This window comes from Rhinopithecus bieti, unplaced genomic scaffold, assembly GCF_001698545.2.
Source record: "Rhinopithecus bieti isolate Rb0 unplaced genomic scaffold, ASM169854v2 scaffold_8674, whole genome shotgun sequence".
Taxonomy (NCBI): domain Eukaryota; kingdom Metazoa; phylum Chordata; class Mammalia; order Primates; family Cercopithecidae; genus Rhinopithecus; species Rhinopithecus bieti.
Window position 1 is genome coordinate 771,108 of NW_016805883.1, and position 19,357 is coordinate 790,464.

The 19,357-nt window shown below is 49.9% G+C and overlaps 1 protein-coding gene across 1 annotated transcript in view; it reads left to right on the forward strand.

The window, feature by feature from the left end:
- NRG2 (neuregulin 2) overlaps positions 1–19,357 on the forward strand; it is a 202,565-nt gene that overhangs the window by 146,467 nt on the left and 36,741 nt on the right. The window contains exon 2 of the mRNA XM_017873869.1: positions 15,077–15,248. Within this exon, the coding sequence (XP_017729358.1) occupies positions 15,077–15,248 (172 nt within the window). The remainder of the gene's footprint in view (positions 1–15,076; positions 15,249–19,357) is intronic.

A 19,357-nucleotide genomic window follows, 5' to 3' on the forward strand; every position in this document is an offset into this window, starting at 1 on the left:
AGGAGAATGGCGTGAACCCGGGAGGCGGAGCTTGCAGTGCGCCAAGATCACGCCACTGCACTCCGGCCTGGGCAACAGAGTGAGACTCCATCTCAAAAAAAAAAAAAAAAAAAAGACTTTGGAAGGGGATTCTAAGTTACCAACCTTTTCTGTGTGCCCCAATTGGTCAGGATTTCATAAAAAACAGTCTCCTCTGCTGGAGGTCCCCTGTGAACTGAGAGTCTGAAGCTGCCCACAGGCAGACATGGGGCAGGCTTTGGTCTTCAACAGAGTGTCCTGGAGTGTGAAGGTAGATTAGCATCACTAGCTGAGAGCTCTGGACACATCTCATTTCAATTCCCTGGACACAAATAAATCTTTGCAAAGCCTTTCTTTCCCATTTTTGCTATCTCCTGCCTCTGATAAAGATGCTGCCCTGACTTCTAAAACAAACTCCCTTCTTTAGGCTGTCCAGGACCAGGTCAGAGGTGGGATGTGCTCATGTGCATGTATCGGAGCCACATCTGGGGGTTGCTTCTGGCAGCCTCCCCCTCTGGTCTTGGCCCCTGGCTGACCCTGCTGAGCCAGGCACCTTGAGCTGTCCTCCTGCCACTCTGGAACTCAGCCTATGCCTCATGCTCTGCTCTGGCTCCGTGGCACCTCAAGTTTCGTTACAAACAATAACAACAAGCAGAGAGTGACTTTGTACTTCCCAACAGTCTTTCATCCTGAGAGCTCAAAGCAGTTTACAGACCAGGACTCATCAGTCTTCATCCCAGGTCCCAGGCATTCGGCAGGGGTGAAGAGGGGACAGAGAGCTCTAGTCTTTCCAGATTGGCACAGCAGTACAGCTGGGGTAGGGCAGTGAGTCACCTGGGATGGGGGAATCAGATGGCCAGTAGGTCTGGGATAGAAGTAAAATTGGACTACCGACTTTAGGTTGCAAACAGAGGGGATAATCCCCCTTAAAAGAGTATGAGCTGGACGATTCCTTCCCCTAGGTGGAGACCTAGGCCCTCTGGCCTGTATGGGCTCCTTATGTTGCTGGAGGAAGAAGCAGCAGCTTTTTGGAAGCAAAGTCCCTTGGAATCAGAGTTTTGCAGGAATCCCAAAGTGATGCCTGTTGCTGCCTTCTTCTCCTTGGTGCTGGGAGCTTCAGGGCCAAGTCAGGGAAGCTCTGACATTAGGGCAGTACCAAAGTGAAGATACATGGAAGAAAAGGTGCTGGCCCAGCCTGGGCAGGCCCTAGCCCTGGCCTTGGGGTTGGTTTCCCAGTTGCTACCCATGCCTGGTCAGCCCCACTTACTCCACTAGCCCTCCTCTGTTCTCTAGCCCACCAGGCTGGCCTGAAGGACTGTTACTATATGGAAGAGGGGCTTAGGAAAAAAAAATAACCTCTGGCAAAGCATTGCCAAAGCATAAGACCTGGGCCCCATTGGAACCATGTTCTCATTGTATTTTCCCACCATTTCTGAGCCAGTAGCACACCCTTTTAACTTGGTGGGAAGCAAGTAGCAGCCCATTTTCCCAATCTTCCTCCAGCCTAGCCGTCCTCTCATCGAGACTTCCAGGCTCTGGCCACATGGTAACTACATAAACTACATAAACTACATGTATGTTCATTCACCTTTGTGTATTCAATTCTGTAAGCATTAACTGAGCTTCTATTATGTGAATAAACAACAGGCCCTGCCTTCAGGAAGCTCAGAGAGACAAATCCTTATACAGCTACCTATGATCAGAGCTGAGGGTAAGGCCAGAAATAGATGTGCAACATCTGGTGAGGAGAGGAATGATTTGTTCTCCTAGGGCGGTGTAGGGAGGACTTCACAGAGGAGATGACATTGGAGCTGAGCCTGAATGGTGAATAGGAACTTCCCAGGGAAAGAAAAGGGACTTCTTAGAAGTAGAAACATATCCATTACCAACTTTCATGGGAGACAAGGAGGCAGCTCTCATTTACTAAGCACTCACTACATGCCAGTACTGATACTATAAAGTATACGTATTATTTTATCATCCTCACTTTACAGATGAGAAAACTGGGGCAGAGAAAGTCCCATGATTAAGCATGAATTAGTGCCAGGATGGGATCTTAAGTTCAAGTCTGCCCCCTGCCCTGCCTCAGTCATGCACAGTCCACCGGGCTCTGGGTTCTTCCATGCCCCTCAACAAAAACCAGGGAGAGGCAGAGGATCTCTGTTGGTCCACTTGGAGCAGGCCCTCCCCATCAGATCAACTGGTCAGATATCTACTTCCTTGGGTGGGGTTTAGAGGATACAAAGATAAGTGGATTGAGTTCCTGCCCTCACAAGGAGCTTGCAGTGTGACTGTGGCAGTAAGCTGTGAACAGGAACCATGGACACTGACACAGGAGGGTAGCGCGGAGGCCTTGAGGCTGCACAAATAGGCAGGAGCTCCTGAGAAGATAGTGGTTTATTATGGTCAAATGGCCTAGCCAGAAACCCAGCTAGAGGTCTAGGGTCCAGCTAGATCTAGCATCAGAATCATGGAGCCCCTTGTGCAAAAGGTGAACATTTAATGGGAACTTGATTTAAAGCACAAACTGGGGACTTGCTAGAAGTACAATTTCTTGGGACCTACCCCTGACCTACTGAATCAGTAACTATGGGGATGGAGGCCAGTATGTGCATTTTACCAAGCCCCACTCCCACCTACCATTTATTATGATGCACGCTCATGTTTAAGAACAACTGATTGAGCTGGGTGGCCCAGCCCCCTGGAGCAGAGCCCTGTAGAGGGCCTGTCAGTTCCATAGGTGTTCACCCAGCTCCTCAGTGTCAGGCATGAGGCTTGGGGTCTGCAGTGCTGGCTGAGATCCTTTCACCTGGCAGGACAAGATAGACATGAACAGACCTAATTCCAATTGCAAGGCTGACCCTGGCAAGAGATGGCCCAGAACAGATAGAAGAGACTAACTCTACCAGAGGAATCTGAGGAGGCTTCGTGGAGGAGGAGGTGGGGTTGAGGCAGACTTTGGAGCATGAGAAGGACTTTGGCAAAGGGGCTAGGTGCCCAGATTGAGGAAGTCACTTAAGCAGGTGTGGAGGCTGGGAAACAGGATATTTGGGGAAATAAGGCAGAAGGAAATACCCAGAAGGTATACTGCCAAACAATGGATTTTCTGAGTGCCAGGCTAGTGAGTTTGGACTTACCTGAATCAGCAGGGAATTAAGGGTTCTGAGCAGGAGAGTGACCTAGTCCAAGCTGCTCTTTGGACATCATAGCCACCCCAGGTTTGTGAAAGGATGGGAAAAGGGAGGGCACAGTCAGGAGCTCCTGCAGTAGCCCCAGCTGAACCGTCAGGATGTGCGTGTGGTGATGGGTGAGTAGAGGAGGCCACAGGCTTTGCCCCAGGATAGCTTGCCAGCTGCAGACACTTTGGGAGGATTCTGGGAGTTTGGACCTGGCAAAGGAGCTGTGACTTCTCGTGCAGTCAGGTGAGGTCTGGATCTGAACTCATAGTTCACTCCCTTCACTGTGAAGATGGAGAAACTGAGGCCCAGAGAGGGAAGTCCACACACCAAGGCAAAGGACTTGGCCCTATAGGGCAAGAATGAGGGCAGCAGCCTGCTCCCCGCAACCAGCCACTGCAGCCTGGGTCTCACCACTCATGCCTGCGGTGCAGATGGATTCCTCTCAGTTCCGTAAGTACATCGTGGTTCCTTCCGGCCTTATTCCTGTGAACCTGCCGTTCACTTTGCCTGGCACATGTTCTCTCTTAGCCAACTGTTGCTCATCCTGCAGGCCCAGCATAGGCTTTGTTTCCTCCGCAGGGCTCCCTGGTCCCCAAGGTGAGGAGCACATTGCTCAGCTAGAATCTCCCCCAGGGCCAAAGCCATATCACCTTGACCCTTAGCAGTCAAAATGTGCTCAGTGCTCAATCCATTCTTGAACGAACACATGAATAAGGACATTCTCGGCCGGGCGCGGTGGCTCAAGCCTGTAATCCCAGCACTTTGGGAGGCCGAGACGGGCGGATCACAAGGTCAGCAGATCGAGACCATCCTGGCTAACACGGTGTAACCCCGTCTCTACTGAAAAAAAAAATACAAAAAACTAGCCGGGTGAGGTGGCGGGTGCCTGTAGTCCCAGCTACTCAGGAGGCTGAGGCAGGAGAATGGCGTGAACCCGGGAGGCGGAGCTTGCAGTGAGCTGAGATCCGGCCACTGCACTCCAGCCTGGGCGGCAGAGCAAGACTCCGTCTCAAAAAAAAAAAAAAAAAAAAAAAAAAGGACATTCTCAAGTTATTTCACCCCTGTATGTGAAGACCTAACTGGCCACTCCTGTTTGAAGAGGGTCAGTCTCATGGAAGGAGGCTGCCCCAATTGAGCTTCCTGCCCAGGCTGGAGCCCCTTAATGGTTGGGCAGTGGTAGGCTGATCAAGATTTGTCTTTCAGTCAGGGCCCCAACTTCATCATCTGCTCTGCCATTCTAGGGCAGATGCCTGTTTGGGCTGACGGGGAGGGAGAGGGGTGAGTTGAGGAGGAGTGTTGGGTGGGAAAAGGCTCTGGGATTACCTGTCGATGGACCCCACCCTCCAGTGAGTGCTCGCAGCAGTCTTGATCTGGGCCGCTCTGAGGCACCCATCAGTCACAGTCCAGCCTTTACATCATTAATTCATTTTCTTGGCCTGTGATCAGTGAAGACCTACCCAGTGGCAGACACCAGGAAACGGCGATTCTGCAGCACACACCCCTACCAGCTCCTCACAGTCTAGAAAGATAAGAACCTGATTTTCTGCAAGGTGAGAAGCCCCGTGAAGAGCGAGAAGAGCATGTGAAAGGCTCAGGGAGTCTGTGAGGCAGAGAGTGCTTCTAGCTGGGTGGATTAGTGAAGGTGGTGGCATCTGAGATCTTGAGGGATTTAGATGAATAAGAGCTGCCGGTTATTAAGCTATCTCTGTTTCAGGCACTGTGCAAACTTCTTGACATACATTACCCTCATTTAATTGTCTCCACAATCTTAAAAGTGGATGAGATTGTCCCTGTTTCACAGACAAGGAAATGAAGGCTCAGAGAGTTTAAGTAACTTGCCTAGTTATACAAGTGCTGGGCAGAACCAGAATGCACAGTGGCATCCGTCTGACCCCACAGCCTGCATGTCTGACCCTCTCAACTTGGCTTCCTGTGTGAGGGATGGCATTTAGGGGAAGCAGGAGCAGAGGGCATGGAGGCAGGGCAGAATAGGCATGGGCATGTTTGGGGAGCAACTAGTGATTTGGTTTGCCTGGAATATATGATTCCTGAAGGGAAGTGGTAGGGGAATGTAGAGGGGCAAGTTTGGGAAGGAGGCCCATTCACTGACCCAGCAAACATCCCCCGAGGGCCCTGGCTGCCAGGTAAGGAAGGTGGGCGGCCTTTCTCTACAGACATCACAGAGCCAAGGAAGGTTTCTGAATGGCCGTGAGGCACATTGAGGTGGAACTGCCAAATGTACACTGTTCTTGTCGTGGTACTGGGGGTTGGGGAGAAGTATGGCCTGAGCCAGGGCCTGGCAGATGATGGAGAGTTATGAGGATAAGAGGCATGGTAGAAGCCAAATTGACTCAGCCTTTGGGGAAAGTTAAGGGAGACACAGGGTTGTCACAGATAACGAAGTGACTGAAAAAGGGAATCCAGGAGAAGGAGCAATCTTGGAAGAGAAGATGGAGAAACTGGTTTTCCGCATGTTATATTTAACCTAATGACTAAATACCCAGGGAGGAAGGTGTTCATTTTGGGGTTCTTTCCAGCCCCCTTGCCCTCACTAGCCTGGACCACAAGGACCACATTTCAGCCTTCCCAAGCTCCCAACGTGCCTAAGCTGGGACTTTCCTGCTTGCAGTTGAATTTGAAGACGTAGACAGGGCCTCTGGCAGCCTGGGCACCCTGCATCCATGGTGAGCACGTGAGCCTGTTCCTGCTCTGCATCAGGCCTGCTAAGACTTTTCTCCTGAAACCCAGCATTTCTTCAAAACCTTATACTTTTATTTTATCTTAAAAATCCACATGAACTTAACACTCTTCTCCACCATATGTCTGTTTGTTCTGATGCAAAGGTGCTGCTTTTCCTTATTAATAAGCTTGGCAGACCCTCAGAAAGAGCCCCTGAGATCATCCTGTGGCTTTGCATGTATCCCAGTTTGAGAAGCCAGTCTTTTCTGCATGTACAACGTGCCTCCCCCTTTCCCCAACCCCTGCTACACTTCCCCAAGACTCAGAGCTTCAGAAACAACTTTCTCCAGTCAGGCCAAGGAGGCAGGAAGTGCAGGCCCACCCCAAAGAGGATGGGGCTCTGGGATCCCCTTCTTGGCCCTTTCTGAATTCCCCGAGCAAGAGACGGCCTAGTCCACCTACAGCAGGCCCTTTCCACAGAGGGTTCTCCTGGGCCAGGGCCCAAGACTTTGGCCCAGAGCCCAGCTTTCCCCAGTAGAGAGATTAAACAGAGTTTGGGTACATGGTAACAGTTTTCTAGAACTGTCATCTCTGCTTTGTCCCCGACCTCCGCCCTCAGCAGCTGAAAAGATGATAATGGTCAGAGACCTTCCATCCCTCCATAGAGAGCTTTCTCTTGCTCCATTCCTCTAAAATAGACAGAGCTTAGTTTATAAATAAGTCAACTGAGGCCCAGAGAGGCTAAACTACTTACCTAAGGGCAGACAGCTGAGAAATTGGGAGACTGGGACAAAGACCTGGATTGCTGTGTCCTCAGCTGCCTCTCTTTCCCCTGTTCTGCTCTGCTTCCTCTGTGCCTCATCTGTGCCAGCTCTAGGTGTCTGTGGCCTGTGCCGCAAGCACTGCTAAGAACCCAGGGAGACTGAGGCGTCTGTGTTGAGTATCCCTATGCCTACCCCAGCAACTGCTGCCCTGCTCTGTGAACCTGTGCCATCTCTCCCAGACATAGATGACAACCCCCTCATCTCCCCTCTCTGCTACTCATGTGCCTGTATCCCAGTCCTGCGCTGGGTGGAGCACTGTGGCGTGGACCTGCATGACTCTGGGGTCAAGGCATCTCTCCCTGGCGTTGCAGAGCCCTGAGGAGGCCAGTGTTTCTCTCAGGACGCTTGGCTCCTGGCAGAGGGGCCTGTGGGTGGGAGTAGTGTTGTCCCTGGTGGTCAGGCCTGGGCCTGTGCATACCTGCCCTCACACTGCAGGTTGGGTGTCAGTGGATGGGTGCTTCTGGATGGGCAGGTGAAGCTTTAAGGCAGGAATCATTTCTGTTGGTCTTGGTGCTGCCAAGTTTTGTCTCCTCCTCCTCCCTTCCCCTTCTTCTTTACCTGCCCTCCTGGTGCAGCGTCTGCCCCCTCTCTTTAGTTCTCATCCCAGCTGGCCTGGCCCCTCTTCTCCACCTTGCAGCTGAGGTGCCAGGCACCTGGGCTACTGAGCTGAAAGCCCATCAGGTCTAGGCTGGTTTTCACTGGTGCAGGGAAGGTGGTCCTCTTTGAGGATCGGCCTTTGTAGGAGCCCTAAACAGGAGGCAGAGACCAACCCGAGGCCAGGGCCATATCTCGTTTGGCACCAAATCCATGGTGACTGGTAAGTGCCTCGTACGTCATAGGGACTGTTGCATGTGGGTATTTGTTGGATAGATGTAAAAAGAGGGCAAACCTAGCCCAGGCACTGGGCTGGGCCTAGGTGGCTGAGGAAAAGCCAAGCAGCCCAGCTGGGCATACACTCCCTTTGGGAGCCTGTCCTGTGAGTGTGAAATGGCTCTTCTGCAAGCCATGGGTAGGATGCCTGGCTGCCTAGGCCATCTATGCCCACTTAAACCAGCTGTGTTTTTAGTTTAGTGGGTTTTTTTTTTTTCTTTCTCATTTGAACTTGGAGTCTGTAATTAACCTCCAATAGGTTGCAGTCACTTTGTGGGTGGGAGAGGGGTGGGAAGGGGGCTGACCCGCAGCTGGCCAGCAGCAGGACAGTGAGAAACTTTGATGCCAGGCAGGCTGGCCACATTGTCTCCAGGTGTTGCCCTGCAAAGGGAACTGCTCAGCCTTAGTCATGAGGTGAGGATCATTAACCCTTTTAAGAGCCTGCTGCCCCTACCCGCTGGATGCCAGGAGGGAGGCAGAGCCAGGTCCTCCCTGGCTGGGTTGCCCAGCCATGTCCTGAGCGTCTGTCTTGCTCTCAGATCTGGGTAGGCTCCGCACCCACCGCCCACTGCCGAGAGGAATGAGGTTAAGCTGCTGGCAGCAGCGGCACCTCCTGGCCCCAGGGCTGGGATGTGGGAAGGGAGCGATCCTGGTTGTTGTTGCTGTTGTCGCTATCTTTAATGAGGTGCTTTCTGGGGATGGCCTGTCAAACAGATACAGGCCAGATGCCCTGGCTTGGCACCAGGAGATAGGAAGCAGAAGCCACCGGATACCCTGTGGCCCAACTCATGGCAACCATGGGGAGGTGTCCTAAGGTTTTATGGAGCCCATCCTGGAGGAAAATCTTTATGTGGAGGCCTGGGCCATCCTTGAGAGAGCTTCCTCTTGTTCTTATAAAGCTGCCAAGGGAGATCTCCCCACATCCCCACACCTCAACTCCAGTGAACCCTTGTCCCAGGGGGAAGAGGACTGGATGAAGTAGCCTCTGGGCTTCCCCCAAAACCCAAGGAGTATGGGAGCTCAGCAGAGGGGGCTTAGTCTGAGGAAGAAACCTTAGGGGAAGGAAGAGCTGCCCAATACCCAAAGAGCCGCCTAGGCCATCAGCTTGCCACCTGCCCCTTTCATCGCTAGGGAAGGAGCTGCTGCGGGGATCAGGGTGTCAGTAATGGCCATGCGTGCAGAGTGGTGGGAACTTTCTCCCCCTTCTTGTGCACACAGAACTTCCTCTTGCTTTCGCTGGATGCCTCTCATCTGTCCACTCTCCTGTGTGCTGGACCTTTGAGGGTCCCCTTTCTGCATGAGAAAATATGCATAAACCCCAGGACTGCTGCTCCTCCCTTCAGCCACAAAGCTGAATTTATGGAGAAATTCATTGCAATATCGTTATTATTAGCAGAACATTGGAGACAACCTGATATGCTCATCTGAACAATGAAATATTATGCAGCTATTGAAATGATTCTAGACTTGGAAAAAATGTTTCAAATGTATATTGACTGAGAAAAGCATTTTGGAGAGAAAAGTCTTTTGAGAGACATTTGAAAATGCCTACAGTGGCTTTCTCTCTGTTGGTAATTGAATTGATTTAAATGTGTTTTCTTTTCCTTACTTGTATAATTTTTTCACAACAAAAATTTCTTGTGTAACAAAACAACAACAGAAGGGGACAAGTTAAACTCTTTGGGGAGTAGGGGGTGGTTACTCCATATACAGCTGGATCATTTCTGTCTAGGGCCAAACACAGAACTTGGCTCATAGTAGGCATTCAGTAAACAGGGGAAAGGAGAGGTGCTCAATACTCAAGGGCCCAAGTAGTCCATCGGCTTACTGCCTACCCCTCCATCTGTGGAGAAGGAGCAGCAGTAGGGATTAAAGTGTCGACTGAATGTGGGATAAATGCCTGCCGACTGCATTGCTTCAGTTCTTTCCTTGACAGATCCCATGCATCCCAGGAAGCCTGTTCCTCTGCTTGGTTCAGCTCTGGCCCCAAGACATTCTTGAGACATGGTGTGATGGTCTCTATACCCATACACTAGCATTGTATTCTGGGCCCTGGGCTGTAAAAGAGACACAGGCAATACCAGACCTAGCTCAGAGAGGGTGTCTAGGTGAGGGGCTGATCTAGCCCAGTCATGTCTGAGGTCCCATGAGAGCTGTCTCTGGATGCACAAATGTCTGCTATGCGAACAGCCCCTCAGCCTTATCCCACATGACCCCAGGGGCTGGTACTAGAACTGATGGCTAGAGGATGCATAGATAAAGGATGGTGGCTCAGGATAAGGAAGAGCTTAAAATGCAGAAAGTAAGATCAGGTCATCCCCTAACTTATAAGCCTCTAATGCCTTCCCAGCACACCTACAAAACCAATCCAGGGCCATCTTGGGGAGGTCACCTCAATCTTTGCCACAGAAAACCTGGCAGGGCTCTAGGCCCAGGAGTGTGGGTGCGGAGGACATTGTTCCAAGGCCATCTGGTGTATATTCTTCTCTTTCCTGCTACCTGAGCTGCTGCCACTGCCCCCTGACCCCAAGGAACTTTCCTACAAGGTTTGCCCGACCCTGGCTTTCAACTTTCAAATCACTGCAAACTAGGATTTCTGTGAGCAAAGACCAGGACTCGCAGCTGCTAGAGCAGGAGGCATGGCTTTTAGCATCACAGATGATTCTGAGGAACCGTTAAGAGCTATAAAAGAAAACTCTTTGTAAAGAACATAGCATGATTCAAATGTATGGTTATTTTTATGTTGTCATCCTTTAAACCAGGGCTGTCCAATAGAAATATAATGCAATCCACATATGTAATTTTAAAATTTCTAGTAGGCACATAAAAAGTTGGTTTTTTATTTTTAATATACAAAACAAATCTGGCCTTCTCATCCTGGCTTGCACAGCCCCATGTCAACCTGGGCCCTGCCTACCTCCCCAAGCTCCCCTCACACCCTGCCCATCTTCTATTATCTTCCAGCCACATAGGCCTCTTTTGGCCCCATGAACTCATCAAGCTCATTCCCACCTTAGGGCCTTTATCCAGCTGCTTTTTTTTTTTTTTTACTGTGTCATATTTCCTGTTGATGTTTTGCTTATTGTCCCCCTCACTAAAATTCAGGCTCCCTAACAGTAGGATGCTTATCTCTTGGTATGGTTGAATGAATTAATGAATGAATGAATGAATTCATTTGGAATGAACTGAATAAATTAATAAGGAACAGGTGAACTAGATAAGGTTGTTCTGAAGTGAGTGGACTATCCAGAAATTGCTACTGAGTCACACAAGGTTCTCACTAGATGGAGTGGGCTCCCAGTGATCTGAAATGCGGTCCTGTGTTTTCCATCGGTGGCCAGCGATTACTTTGGAGTTCTCAGTTCCTCAGGCCCTCTGAATTAGGGCATTGCCTACTGTTTCTGGGAATAGTCTCTCTGTAACACATCCCCCTAGCCCATCACCATCACCACTAAGCAGTGGCCACAGGCTAAGTGCATAATATAGCACTGGAACTCATGTCAGGAACCAAAGTGGTAGAGTAACCCCTGCTTCCTCCCACCAGCTGCCACCACCATCCTCCCTCCCCCATCGCCCCGTCTTGTTGGGAGGAAAGTGGCTCGTGGTGGTGGGGACAGGCGGTTCCCTTGTCTCTGAGTTGCAAGAAAAGTCAACACACTCCAAGTGTGGTAAGGGGACAGTTTAGCACCCGAGAAGAGCTCTCTGTGTTGTGTCCCCAGTTCACAAGAAAGGGGAAGGGACTAGTTGGAGGTCATCACCACTTAACCAAGAGGTTAGATCATCACCAGGTGTCAACCCAATCTTAGTGCAAAGTCACTTGTGCATATGTGTTCAGTCTGTAACCAGTCATTGAGCTATACACTTACGTGCACTTTCCTGAATGTATGTTACATTTCCAAAAATAAAGGAACACACCTGAAGAGCCCTTTAGAACCCACAACCCGAACTCACACTCACAGCTTCTGCTTCAGAATGCCTAGGATATGTCCCAGGTACCTGACTTGTAAAGCTTCTCATGTGATTCTGATTAGCCTCCAGGGTTAAGACCTAACGTAAGCAATGACTAGAGACTCCAGAGCAGATGCAGGAGGGAGGGAGGTGGGTAAGGGAAGGAAGATAAGGCAAGATTTCAGTCACACTTAGAATAATGAAGTTCCAAAAAGTCCAACAGATTGATAGATTGATGCACATAGAATCTCTGGGTGCCACAAAAAAAAAAAAAAGAAAAGAAAGAAAAGAAACGAAAAGAAGAAGAAAACCAGCAATATGAAAAAGCAGGTAACTGAGGGGAAAAAACTTTGTAGCAAAAGATTAATAGCCTTAATATTTATAAAAAGCTCTTACAAGTCACTAGGATGAGTACTCAATAGAAAAACAGACTGCATGCATGAACAGGCAATTCAAAAAGAAGAAATACAATGGGCCAATACACTTATGAAAAATGTTCAGCCTCATCAGTAATCAAATAAATGCAAATTAAAACAACAAAGAGACGTTATCTTTTGCCTAGCTAATTGGCAAAGATTAAAGACATGATAATACCCCGTGTTGGTGAGGGTGTGGAAAAAACAGGCACTGTCATTCAGTGGGGGGAGCACAAATTGGTGCAACCTTTCCAAAGGGCAATTTGGCAATATACAAAGCTGAAGAAGATTGCGTACCCTCTGACGCAGCAATTCCACTTTTAGGAAGATCGCCTTAGGAAATAATTGTGAATAATAATAATAATAGCTAACCTTTGTTAAATGCTCTCTATGTGCCAGGCTCTACATGCATTGTCTCATATAATCCTCACAGTCATCATCCCAAGAGGTAAGAGCTATTATTTATCTCCTGTATTTTACAGCTGAGGAAGTTGAGGCGCAAATGAATGAAGTTAATTCTTGAGGACACAAATCTAACAAGTAGCAAAGTCTGGACTGAAAGCCAGACAGCCTTAGTCTAGAGCCATCCTCCCCCATACAGCAGTATACATGGGGTGTGTGCAAAGATAAAGCTGCAAGGATGTTCTTTTGGGGTTGTTTGTAATGGGAAGGTGGAGGGGGACATGCTAAATGTTCCACACAGGAATCAGTTACATAAGTTATGATACACCCATACAGGAACATTATGCAACCATGAAAAATGATGCTGTAAGAAAAACTGAGTGTGTGAATACTCGGGGCAGGGGCAGGATATGTATATGCATAAAAGATTTCTGAAAGGAGGTCAAAGGAACCGATAAGAATGATTATCTCCTAGAAAGACAACTGTGTGGTTGTGGCCAGAAGTTAGAGAGAGACTTGTTTGTTTGTTTTTTTTTTTGAGATGGAGTCTCGCTCTGTCACCCAGGCTGGAGCGCAGTGGCCGGATCTCAGCTCACTGCAACCTCCGCCTCCCGGGTTTACGCCATTCTCCTGCCTCAGCCTCCCGAGTAGCTGGGACTACAGGCGCCTGCCACCTTGCCCGGCTAGTTTTTTGTATTTTTTAGTAGAGATGGGGTTTCACCGTGTTAGCCAGGATGGTCTCGATCTCCTGACCTCGTGATCCGCCCGTCTTGGCCTCCCAAAGTGCTGGGATTACAGGCTTGAGCCTGTGCCCGGCCGAGACTTGTTTTTTAAGCCATATACCCCTTTTCACTTCTTGAATTTTGAATCATGTTAATATCTGTCAAAATATATGTGTGTGTGTGTATATATATATATATTTTTTCAATGGAATCATTGTCAAAATGTATATATACACACAAATAAATACACATATAAGTTATAGAATTTATTCCACATAACTTTTATTTCCTTGAAATGCTACTAAGAGTTCCAAGAAAAATGGTTTCAAGGCCCTCACTTAGAGAACGATACTGAAGTTGATAGATACTTCTTTAACTATGCTTAACCCACATGCTCTCCAAACCCATTTTCCCATGGAACCCTCTTCTCAAGTAATATCTGTTTTCATCTCTCCAGATACTCCTGCTTATAGAATTCACTTTGGGAAATGCTATTATTAATATTTAACACCCAGGCAAAAGGGTTACGTTGTTTCATTAAAGGAAAGAATACATAGAGCCTGGCACATAGAGAGCATTTCACAAAGGTTAGCTATTATTGTTATTATTGTCCACAAATGGCATTGATTCCATTTTGTTTAAAAATGGGGGAGGTGTTATTTATGAGTATGGAGACAAGGGATGGTTTTGTTTTCTTCTTTTTTCAACCTTCCGTATTTTTTACTTTTCTAAAATGAACAAAATTATTTTACGAGAATCATTGCATAAGCCTACGTCATACATTTTTAAAGGCTTCCTTTCTGTGCTTCCTCTGTGCCCTGCGCCCCTCTCATCTACTCCCTGCATATATGCAGCAGCTCAGGGTGAAGTTCAATGAGGGGACCCTGTTCTAGCCAGGCCCTCTTGCCTGCCTTTCTCCAGAGCCAGCTCTGGCCCATTGTCAGCGCTTTGAGCTGCCAGGGAAAGGACCAGTGGCTGAGACAGAGCCAGTCAGTTCCCAGACAACTCCCTGGCTCCAACAGACCCTCCCTTCTGCTACTGGAAGGCTTTTAACCATCTCACAGAGAGAGATGAGACCACAAAATCAGACACCATCCTGCTACCAACCTAACACGTGGCAAATCTTGATACCTGAGCTTTGGTCCCAGCTCTGTGGCTGCCTGGCTATGTGGCTTCAGGCAAGTTTCTTCACCTCTCTGAGTCTCATCTGCACCATCAATGTCAGTATGACACTGCCTTACAGAGCTCAGGGACCAAACGAGAACCTGCATGAAGGCTTTGTGTATCCTTTAAGAGACTATCCCACTGGAAATTGTTAGACACCTCAGCACGAGCACTGGCTTGGCCTCACCTTCCTAAGAACAGGGTACTTTCTCTTTTGGGGTGTGTGTGTGTGTGTGTGTGTGTGTGTGTGTGTTTTGTTTTGTTTCTTGGTGGTGGGGGGAGGAGCAAGGAAGTGAAGCATGGGAGACTGGAGCATGTGGAGATAGAATGGCATTTAAGAAAAATGGGGACAGCCTCTCAGCCTGGCATTTGCAGCTTTGCATCCGTGATTGGGCCTCAGCCCACCAGTACAGCCCCATGGCTTGTTACCCATGATTTTAGATCTTGAGCACCAATGTCAAGGAGATCTGGGTTTGAATCCCAGTTCCATCATCTGCCCTTAGGGAAGTGACTTCACCATTCTGAGCCTCCGTTTCCCCATCTGTAAGTGGGTTTAACCATTGCTGTGAACTCATGGGGTTATCGTGAAGGTTTCATAAGCTAATGTCAAGCTTCATACCATTCAAGGCATGAAGGAAACTCTCCATTAGTTATAACTACGTTGATGTCATGACAGACTCACTGTAAATGCTTATTGAATTGAACTAGGAAATGACACCAGGAAGGGTGGCTCTCAGGATCACCCCTCCCTTCCCCAGTTCCAGCCCAAAAACAGTGGCCCTTACTGTCTACTACTCATGCTTGGCACTGCCCCTGCCACCACCATGCTCATCTACCTGCCTTGTACCCCACAGCCACCCGGCCCAAGTTGAAGAAGATGAAGAGCCAGACGGGACAGGTGGGTGAGAAGCAATCGCTGAAGTGTGAGGCAGCAGCCGGTAATCCCCAACCTTCCTACCGTTGGTTCAAGGACGGCAAGGAGCTCAACCGCAGCCGAGACATTCGCATCAAATATGGCAACGGCAGGTAAGCAATATCCAGCCTGTCCTCTGTCCAACCGGCTGCCTTCCCTCCTCTCAAGAAGGAGGAGCCTGAACTGGGCAGAGGCCAGGGCTGTGCCCCCAGATTCGCCCATGGAACCAGTCCCAGCCCCTCTCTTTACTCTCCTTCCTTGCCACTCCCAGCCTTCTTCCTACAGCTCGGGGACCCTCTGGTCATGGTGGCCCAGGGTCTTGCAGACCACAGACAAGAATTAAGCCTTTAACTTCTCTGGATAGTTGAAGGCAATTTGACTGTCACAGTCAGCTTGATCAGTGGAAGACCCTGCTCACCCCTAAAACTTCTTGAAAGACCTGCTGCAGCATCTGAAAGCCCCATCATTTGGCAATCATTGGTGAAAGACCCTGATTCCAGAATGCCTCTGGGAGGTCACACATGATGGGCTGGTTTCTCAGCTTGCAAGCTGTCACTTGTCAGAGAGCTAGGTAAGGGGAAAGGGAGCAGCACTTTGATTGGTGCTGGAGAACTCTGTTCCTCAGAGGGTTTCCCTCTAAAACATGAGAATTGTGTTTAATCTTGAATCATTGCTCCAGGGAAGTGAATTAGAGAAGTTCCCTGAGTCTCCAGGCTATGGGAGATGGCCTGTCTTTCATCTTGGGTGGGTCAGGCAGGGGGCTTCTGGCACCAGAGAAGCCGGTAGTCCAAGGCAACCCACCACTCTCTCTTGCCTCTCAAGGAGAAGCAAGGGGGAAAACCCCTGCCTGCCAGCTAAACAGGCATTCTACTTGATGTCTGCTCTGTTGGCTCTGGGGGCCTAGTGGCCTTCCCTCTCTGACCGAGGAGCTCCCACACCTTTTCTGCCCTCTCTTCCAGGCAGCTTACAACCACTCTCTTCCTGGCTGTCACTTTCCTCCTCACCACCCCACCACACACACAAAATGCAAATTAGGATGGTTTTAGAGCACACCAGCCTGCCCACAACAAAAAGTGGTAGAGGGCCTGGGCTGGGCTGGCTGCTTGGGTTTGCCGTGTGGGGCTGGATGTCCATGCCCCGCCTCTGGCCCTCAGACTCTGGAACCTATAAAAGAGGATGAAGGAGTCAGGGGACTGGGAGTTACTTCCAATTCTCTGATTCTCCTTCCAAGAATGGGGAGCAGAAGTAGAACTGATCATTCTAGAAAATGATGCTGGCAGAAAACAGAATGTAATTAAGGAAGGGTTTGGCTTAGATCAAAGGTTTGTGGCTAAAAGAATGCCGCTTCCTAAGGAACTCACCATGGCCAGTGGCGAGTGGGGGGTTCTATATGTCCCTAGTCTACAGCATTGTCAAGAAGCTCTGGCTGCCTACCCAGCCCACCCTCTGAGACCACCCTGCCCCTTCTCACTGCACTTCCAAGGCTGGCTCCAAGCTGAAGAGAATGGGCAGGCTTCTTGGAGCTGGGGCAGTTGGGTCCTGTCTCCTTCCTATCCTTTCTTTCTAGAAGATGGCTTCTCCCCTCCTTCACTGCAGTGACGAAAGTCAAGAGAGTCCCCATTCCCTCCTCATGACTCCCAAACATGTCTACAGCCTGCCTATCATCATCCCACCCTACCTGGTGTCACATACTCATACTCCCTCTCCCTCCCACACATTCCCACACTCATACACACACACACACCCGCAGAGCCCTGGTACCACCAAGTCACTCCTTTCTCTGGTAATTTCAACTTTCTCTCCCCACGCGTGACTTTTTTTCTCAAATGCTGTCCCTCCATGCTGCTGCTCCCCTGGTCCTCCAGCGGTTGCCCCATCTCACTTCCACCCTCCACCACCATATGAAGTCACTGAGGGAGCTAGCCTCATGCCCACTGACTGCACACTGTCATCCTCCACTCACTCTTTGCCCTGCTGGAATCTGCCTTTCACTTACATCCCAACCTCTCGATGGCTGTGGCCCTGGAGAAACCCCAGTTATCTCTGTACTCCCTGGCTCAGGCCTCCAGGCCTCTCAATGGCCTCAGCATGGGAACACCTGCTCCCCAGGCCCTGTGATGCTCCTTCTGGTCCTGCTGTGAGTCTGGACACTGTCTCTTAGTTGCCATCAATGCTGGAACTTTCCTGAACTTTGGGCCTCACTCTTTTCTTTTTTTTTTTTTTTTTTTGAGACAGAGTCTTGCTCTGTCACCCAGGCTGGAGTGCAGTGGCCAGATCTCAGTTCACTGCAAGCTCCGCCTCCCGGGTTTACGCCATTCTCCTGCCTCAGCCTCCCGAGTAGCTGGGACTACAGGCGCCCGCCACCTCGCCCGGCTAGTTTTTTGTATTTTTTAGTAGAGATGGGGTTTCACCGTGTTAGCCAGGATGGTCTCGATCTCCTGACCTCGTGATCCGCCCGTCTCAGCCTCCCAAAGTGCTGGGATTACAGGCTTGAGCCACCGCGCCTGACCGGGCCTCACTCTTTTCTTTCTTCCCTTTCCAACTGTGGGTGACTTCACCTTCTCCTGTTGCTTTAAGAATCTGAGACCCCAAGTCTCCATCTCCAGACATGATGGCTTTTTCACCTGAGCTCCAGACCCATACTGCCAGAGAGACACTAGATACCACGTCTGAGATGCCTCACAGACATTTCTGATTCTGAATGCCCAGTCTGGCCTCTCCCCCACCTGCTGTAGTCCTTTCTCTCCCTCCCGTGTTCCCCCTCACTTGTGGCTCAACCAGACTCCCAGCTTCTCAACCCCTGGCCTCTTGTTATCTGCCCAGGGGGTCGTGCCTCTTTCCCTGCCTGCACATTTCCCGTCTAGTCTCCCTCCTCTGTCCCACTCTTGGCCACTCCCCACCTTTTCTGGACCACAGGCCCTCTGAGAATTCATTTCTGAATCTAACATATCTGCATTGAGTATCAACTATGTGCCAGGCACTCTGCTAGAGGCTCAGGATATGTCAGTGAACAAAACAGACATGGTCCTTACCTTCGTGAATCTCTAGTCTAGCTTCTACTATAGAATCTGGCAGAAGCCTCGACTTTTCTTCAGGAAAAAAAAATGTGACTTATGTACCCAGTTTGTTTGTAATTCTAGAGGTCCACAGAGTCACTGACCCCTGTGAGTGCCTGACGGGCAATGATCTTTCTAACAGGAACATCTATTCAATCATCCATTCAAGACAGAGCTTGAGAGCCTACTGCGTGCCAGGTACAGCCTTGGGGCTCTTCCGACTCCTCTTCCTGGCCTACAAGTCACTGCCCTGTAGTTTCCTGACACTGCTATACTCTCGGCCGCTGGTCTTTCCTTTCATGGCACTGGACTTGGGCCCAGGCTGTTCCCTATGCTGGCAGCTCTCCTCGCCTTGCTTGTCCCTGGCAAGGCTCTCCAAGGCCCAGCTTAACTGTCATCTCTCTGGGACAGCTTCCTAAGCCCTCTAGGCAGCTCTCATTGTCTCCTCCCATGGTGTCTTAGACATGGCTTCATTGCTTTGTGGAGGCATCTGTCTCTCCTTCCAGCATGAGAGAGCCTCAAAGCCTGGATCCCTATACCCAGACACCAGCTTCTCCCCTATTGGGCCTGGCAGAGAGCTCTACACTGAGGACTAAACTGATGTGAATCTTGCAGGACTAGCCCTCCTCTCCTGGGTGTAGATTCCCACTGGGACTGGGCAGGAGACCCTTTGGATGGTTCTAACCTTCTGAACCAGTTACTGTCCTGGTTAAGCCTCTGTTTCATCTGAAGAATCCAGAAACAGAGCCTGGTCTTCTCCTCTTGGGTATTATGGACCCCTAAGAGTCTAAAGTGTGCCCCCTGCCCCTACCTTTCAGGGCCCTGCCCCATTTGCTGCATCTGGAAACCTCCCTGTTCTCCCTGTCCTGTCCCTGGGCTCTCAGCAGTGACTTGGAGTGGTGGAAGAGTGGGCCATGATAGAGAACTTCTGACTCCCTGCAACCAATGTGCCCTCGGAGTGACTTAGAGAGAACAGCCACCTGCACACACTACCCATCCAACACTACACACCTCACCTAGTAGAGGGGCCAAGGGCAGCAGCAGGAGTCTGCTTTCTGGCAAAATGTTCTCTGTCCTGTCTGCCCAGACAATAGCTGACTCCCCTGCCTCCTGGCACTCTCCCTGCCCAGGCCGCACTCTGTCTGGGCATCTCTGTTGACCTGTAG